Raw genomic sequence first — 6,477 nt, forward strand, 5'->3', positions numbered from 1 at the left:
TAATATCCCACCCAGCCTAACCCCACTCTCCCCCTCACTCCCCACGCCCTTTAATAACCCATCCAGTCTAATTCCATTCACTCCCCTCACTCTCTGCACCCTTGAATATCGCACCCAGTCTAATCCCATGCTTGCACCCCACACCCTTTGATATCCCACCCATTTGGGGTTGGAGACAGCTGTATATTGTGGGTACAGCTGTTTGGAGATTGGTTCATGGAATAGTAATGTCAAGGTTGGTTTAGCTCCTGAACTTTCTTGTGACCTCTCTTTCACCTTTGATTGTCTACATTGCCCTTATCAGGCTGTGCACGTAAATTAATCAACTGGAAACCACAGTGATTTGCTGCACCTCCTCCTGGGCCTGGTACGAGGCTGGGCCAAAGTTGGCCATGAACAGGACCATAGAGAGGGTCTTTGTCCCCAACGGTTACAGCCACACCTGGGTGTCCTTGCAGAGGGAGTGAGGTGGGCACCAGGAGGGTTGGAGTGCGTTATTTTCCCCTCCCACTCCATTCTAATTTAACCTTCACAGCCCCCTTTTCCCTCTCTTCCTGTTTTATTATTGTTGCCTTGCCCCTTATGAATTTAATTAGAACCCCTCCCACCCAGGTGATTTGGTGGTGGTTACCTGAGTCTTAATGAGTAGCGATGCCCTCCCTCTGAGCCCAGGGGGACCCGAGTTCAAATCCAATCAGCTCCAGAAGTGTGCCCATAACCATCCCTGAACATGGGGATTATAAAATATCAGGAGCTGGGGGTTATTCCTACTGGATGGTGTTTGTTATTTGTTAGCTGGGTGAAAATCAATCCCAGGATTGTGAGTGTTGTTAACCAATATCACACAGTGAAGGAATGGAGCTGTCCTTCCTGACCAAGCATGAACCCAGTCCGTCCACTTACGTCCTGAGCTAACAAACCCATCCCAAACCCTGGGAATGGCCCAGTCAAATCCTCAAAGGCAAAATCCACGCTGGACAAATTCTGGGAATTGATTTACAGAAGGTGAAGGGTCAGTGAGCCTTAACATCAGCTGCACCTTGCATTAACTGTTTACTGATTTCAGGAGGCTATGTTTGGGCCTACAACACCCAGCTCTTTTTCAATCTGTACCACACTGGTGTTGACGTGGGTTGCTGGTTGTCATGGATACCGTTGGTTGGAGGTTGCCTTGGGGCCCTCTCCGGAGGGCTCATCTCAGACCAACTAGTGAAACAAAGTGGAATCCATGCCCGGGTGTGGGTGCTGGTTGTCAGTCAGGTGAGTGAATCTGTGACCCCTCTGCACTCTACCATCATTCCATTGGCACCCCCGAGACAATCCTATTGTCCAGTTACCTCCCGCATGGGGGTAAACAGGCACCATTGACTCAACGTGCCTCAGGACACAGGAACAAAAACACATGTCGACACTAACAGTGAGATACTGAGGGAGTGCCCCACTGTCGGAGGGTCAGTGCTGAGGGAGCGCTGCACTGTCAGAGGGTCAGTGCTGAGGGAGTGCCAAACTGTCAGAGGGTCAGCGCTGAGGGAGCGCTGCACTGTCGGAGGGTCAGCGCTGAGGGAGGGCCACACTGTCAGAGATCAGCGCTGAGGGAGCGCCGCACTGTCGGAGGGTCAGTGCTGAGGGAGCGCCGCACTGTCAGAGGGTCAGCGATGAGGGAGGGCCACACTGTCAGAGGGTCAGCGCTGAGGGAGAGCCACACTGTCAGAGGGTCAGTGCTGAGGGAGTGGGCACTGTCGGAGGGTCAGCGCTGAGGGAGTGTTGCACTGTCAGAGGGTCAGTGCTGAGGGAGTGCCATACTGTTAGAGGGTCAGCGCTGAGGGAGTGCCGCACTGTCAGAGGGTCAGTGCTGAGGGAGTGCCAAACTGTCAGAGGGTCAGCGATGAGGGAGGGCCACACTGTCAGAGGTCAGCGCTAAGGGAGCGCCGCACTGTCGGAGGGTGAGCGCTGAGGGAGCGTCGCACTGTCGGCGGGTGAGCGCTGAGGGAGGGCCACACTGTCAGTGGGTCAGTGCTGAGGGAGTGGGCACTGTCGGAGGGTCAGTGCTGAGGGAATGGGCACTGTCGGAGGGTTAGTGCTGAGGGAGTGGGCACTGTCGGAGGGTCAGCGCTGAGGGAGTGTCGCACTGTCAGAAGGTCAGTGCTGAGGGAGTGCCATACTGTCAGAGGGTCAGCGCTGAGGGAGCGCCGCACTGTCGGAGGGTCAGTGCTGAGGGAGTGGGCACTGTCGGAGGGTCAGTGCTGAGGGAGTGGGCACTGTCGGAGGGTCAGCGCTGAGGGAGTGGGCACTGTCGGAGGGTCAGCGCTGAGGGAGGGCCACACTGTCAGAGGGTCAGTGCTGAGGGAGTGCCATACTGTCAGAGGGTCAGTGCTGAGGGAGTGGGCACTGTTGGAGGGTCAGCGCTGAGGGAGTGCGCACTGTTGGAGGGTCAGCGCTGAGGGAGTGGGCACTGTCGGAGGGTCAGCGCTGAGGGAGTGGGCACTGTCGGAGGGTCAGCGCTGAGGGAGTGCCGCACTGTCAGACGGTCAGTGCCAAGAATGGTGAGGGAAGGAGAATGATGGAGGTTGGATGCCTATATCTGGAGAAGCGGGAGGGAGGCAGCGAAGATCCAGAGTGTGTAAACCTGAGACTGGGAAAGTTAGATGGACATCACCCTTTCCATAGAGAGTTATGGTCGCTGGCCCCAAAGTGCTCCCCCACTGACACCTCAGTCACCTGCCCTGCCTCATTTCCCAAGAGTAGGTCAAGTTTTGCACCTTCTCTAGTAGGTACATCCGCATACTGAATCAGAAAATTGTCTTGTACACACTTAACAAATTCCTGTCCGTCTAAACCCTTAACACTATGGCAGTCCCAGTCCATGTTTGGAAAGTTAAAATCCCCTACCATATCCACCCTATTATTCTTACAGATAGCTGAGATCGCCTTACAAGTTTGTTTCTCAATTTCCCTCTGACTATTAGGGGGGTCTATAATACAATCCCAATAAGGTGATCTTCCCTTTCTTATTTCTCATTTCCACCCAAATAACTTCCCTGGATGTATTTCCGGGAATATCCTCCCTCAGCACAGCTGTAATGCTATCCCTTATCAAAAATGCCACTCCCCCTCCTCTCTTTATATCCTTCCTGTAGCATTTGTATCCTGGAACATTAAGCTGCCAGTCCTGCCCCTCCCTGAGCAATGTTTCTGTAATTGTTATGATATCCCAGTCCCATGTTCCTCACGATGCCCTGGACTGTGGGAGGAAACCGGAGCACCCACAGGGAACCCACGCAGACACGGGGAGAATGTGCAAACTCCACACAGTCGCCCGAGGCGGGAATTGAACCTGGTACCCTGGCGCTGTGAGGCAGCAGTGCTAACCACTGTGCCACCGTGCTGCCCCAAAGCAACACTGCCTTAATCTATGTTGCAAAACCCAGGTATTAGTTAGTTCTGTTGCCTGGTACATTTTACTGGTCATATTTTTCTAGGTCATTTGTTAAAATTATCAAGGTATTTGTTTGGAATTGTTTTGTTTAAGTTCAAGTTTTCTGTTTTGTCAAGCCTTATCTTTTTGAAATGTGCCCCTAAACATTCCAAAGTGTCTTTTCCAGGACAATGCTCCACCACCTCGCCATCCACAACCTGCACCCCCCCCCCCCCCCCCCCTCGTGGCCCTTAGCTGCTGCTGATCTCAACGTGGAGCCTGTGCCATTGAGCTGTCCACGTTTGTGAAAAGTGACCTGATGGTGACCCTTTGACCCATAACCTGGTGACCCGCTTGCTGCTGAGTGTCTGATTAATGATCACAGGATACAGTGATCTGCCTTTGGTAAATGGGTCACGTTTGAGATGCTGAGGAGGGATGGGGGTGTGGTGGGATAATATCTGGTTCCTGATACAGACCTTATCCATTGACGCCTCCCTGCGAATGGATCTGGATGATCAGAACCACAGGGGAAGCTGATTGGTGCTGGCTATGATTTGGAAGTACTTCTTGAGGGAGTTGAAGGCTGTGATTGAGGGTTTTGGGAGATGTCAAGGGTGTGTTTGTTGGTGTCTAATCCTCTGTGTTTGACGCAGGTTGCTGCTGCTCCTTTTGTAGCTGGAGCTATCTGGCTCAATCCTCCATATTGCTTCCTGTCATTGATCCCAGCCAATATCATGGGTAAGCTTCTATTACATTATCACTCCCTGCAGCTGGGAGTGGGCTTCCCAGAGAAAAACACATGTATAGGTATGGGTATGTGTGTGTGTGTGAGAGAGAGAGAGAGAGAATGTGTGTGTGAGAGAGTGTGTGTGCGTGAATGAGAGAGAGAGTGTGTGTGCGTGAATGAGAGAGAGAGTGTGTGTGTGAGTGAGAGAGTGTGTGTGTGTGAGAGAGTGTGTGTGTGTGTGAGTGAGTGAGAGAACAAGAATGGGAGAGAGAGAGTGTGTGTGTGTGCGCGCCTGTGTTTGAGAGAGTGTGTGTGTGTGAATGAGAGAGATAGTGTGTGTGAGTGAGAGACTGTGTGTGAATGAGAGAGAGCATGTGTGTGAATGAGAGAGTGTGTGTGAGAGAGAGAGTGTGTGTGTGTGAGTGAGTGAGTGAGAGAACAAGAATGGGAGAGAGAGAGTATGTGTGTGCGCGCCTGTGTTTGAGAGAGTGTGTGTGAGAATGAGAGAGAGTGTGTGAGTGAGAGACTGTGTGTGAATGAGAGAGAGAGTGTGTGCGTGAATGAGAGAGTGTGTGTGAGAGAGAGAGAGAGTGTGTATATGAGAGAGTGTGTGTGTGTGAGTGAGTGAGTGAGAGAACAAGAATGGGAGAGAGAGAGTGTGTGTGTGTGCGCGCCTGTGTTTGAGAGAGTGTGTGCGTGAATGAGAGAGAGCGTGTGTGTGAATGAGAGTGTGTGTGAGTGAGAGACTGTGTGAATGAGAGAGAGTGTGTGTGCGTGAATATGAGAGAGCGTGTGTGTGAATGAGAGTGTGTGTGAGAGTGAGTGAGTGTGAGTGCGAGAGAGTGTGAGAGGGTGTGTGAGAGTGAGAGAGAGAGTGTGTGTGTGTTAGTGAGTGTGTGAGTGTGTGTATGTTTGTGTGTGTGAGTGTGTGTATGTGTGTGAGTGAGAGTGTGTGTGTATGTGTGTGAGTGAGAGTGTGTGTCCATGTCTGTGAGAGTGTGTGTGTGTTGGGACAGTGTGTGTGAGTGAGAAAGTGTGTGAGTGAGAGAGAGTGTGTATGTGTGTGAATGAGAGTGCATGTGTGTGTGTGAGAGTGCGAGAGTGTGTGTGTGAGAGAGTGAGTGTGAGAGAGTACATGTGTGTGTGAGAGAGAGAGTGTGTGTGTGTGTGAGAGTGAGTGTGAGAGAGTGCATGTGTGTGTGAGAGAGAGAGAGTGTGTGTGTGAGAGAGTGAGTGTGAGAGAGTACATGTGTGTGTGAGAGAGAGAGTGTGTGTGTGTGTGTGAGAGTGAGTGTGAGAGAGTGCATGTGTGTGTGAGAGAGAGAGAGTGTGTGTATGTGTGTGTGTCTATGTGTGTGAGTGAGAGTGTGTGTATGTGTGTGAGTGAGAGAGTGTGTGTGTTGGGGACTGTGTGTGAGTGAGTGAGTGTGTGTGTGTGAGTGAGAATGTGTGGGTTGGGGACAGTGTGTGTGAGTGAGAGAGAGTGTGTGTGAGAGAGAGTGTGTGTGTGTTGGGGACTGTGTGTGTGAGTAAGTGTGTATGTTGGGGATAGTATGTGAGTGAGTGTGTGTGTTGGGGACAGTGTGTGTGAGTGAGAGTGTGTGTGTGAGAGAGAGTGTGTGTTGGGGTCAGTGTGGGTGTGAGAGTGTGTGTTGGGGACAGTGTGTGTGAGAGAGAGAGTGTGTGTGTATGTGTGAACGTGTCTGTGTGAGTGAGAGTGTGTGTATGTGTGTGAGTGAGAGCATGTGTGTTGGGGATTGTGTGTGAGTGAGAATGTGGGTTGGAGACAGTGTGTGTGCGTGAGAGAGTGTATATGAGAAAGAGTGTGAGTGTTGGGGACTGTGTGAGTGAGTAAGTGTGTATGTTGGGGATAGTATGTGAGTGAGTGTGTGTGTTGGGGACAGTGTGTGTGAGTGAGAGTGTGTGTGTGAGTGAGAGAGTGTGTGTTGGGGTCAGTGTGGGTGAGAGAGTGTGTGTTGGGGACAGTGTGTGTGAGAGTGAGAGAGTGTGTGTGAGTGAGAGAGAGCATGTGAGTGAGTGTGTGTGTTGGGGACAGTGTGTGTGCGTGAGAGAGTGTATATGAGAAAGAGTGTGAGTGTTGGGGACTGTGTGAGTGAGTAAGTGTGTATGTTGGGGATAGTATGTGAGTGAGTGTGTGTGTTGGGGACAGTGTGTGTGAGTGAGAGTGTGTGTGTGAGTGAGAGAGTGTGTGTTGGGGTCAGTGTGGGTGAGAGAGTGTGTGTTGGGGACAGTGTGTGTGAGAGTGAGAGAGTGTGTGTGAGTGAGAGAGAGCATGTGAGTGAGTGTGTGTGTTGGGGACAGTGTGTGAGTG

General features: G+C 51.6%; 1 protein-coding gene across 2 annotated transcripts in view; it reads left to right on the plus strand.

Moving 5' to 3' along the window:
- Positions 1-6,477, plus strand: part of LOC122540137 (protein spinster-like) — a 32,116-nt gene that overhangs the window by 20,298 nt on the left and 5,341 nt on the right. For both annotated transcript variants that reach the window (XM_087998131.1, XM_087998132.1), the window contains 2 exons: positions 1,067-1,260; positions 4,072-4,156. In XM_087998131.1, coding sequence (XP_087854257.1) covers positions 1,067-1,260; positions 4,072-4,156 — 279 coding nt within the window. The remainder of the gene's footprint in view (positions 1-1,066; positions 1,261-4,071; positions 4,157-6,477) is intronic.

This window comes from Chiloscyllium plagiosum, unplaced genomic scaffold, assembly GCF_037043375.1.
Source record: "Chiloscyllium plagiosum isolate Xiang-an unplaced genomic scaffold, Cpla_swu_hap1 HiC_scaffold_21, whole genome shotgun sequence".
NCBI lineage: Eukaryota > Metazoa > Chordata > Chondrichthyes > Orectolobiformes > Hemiscylliidae > Chiloscyllium > Chiloscyllium plagiosum.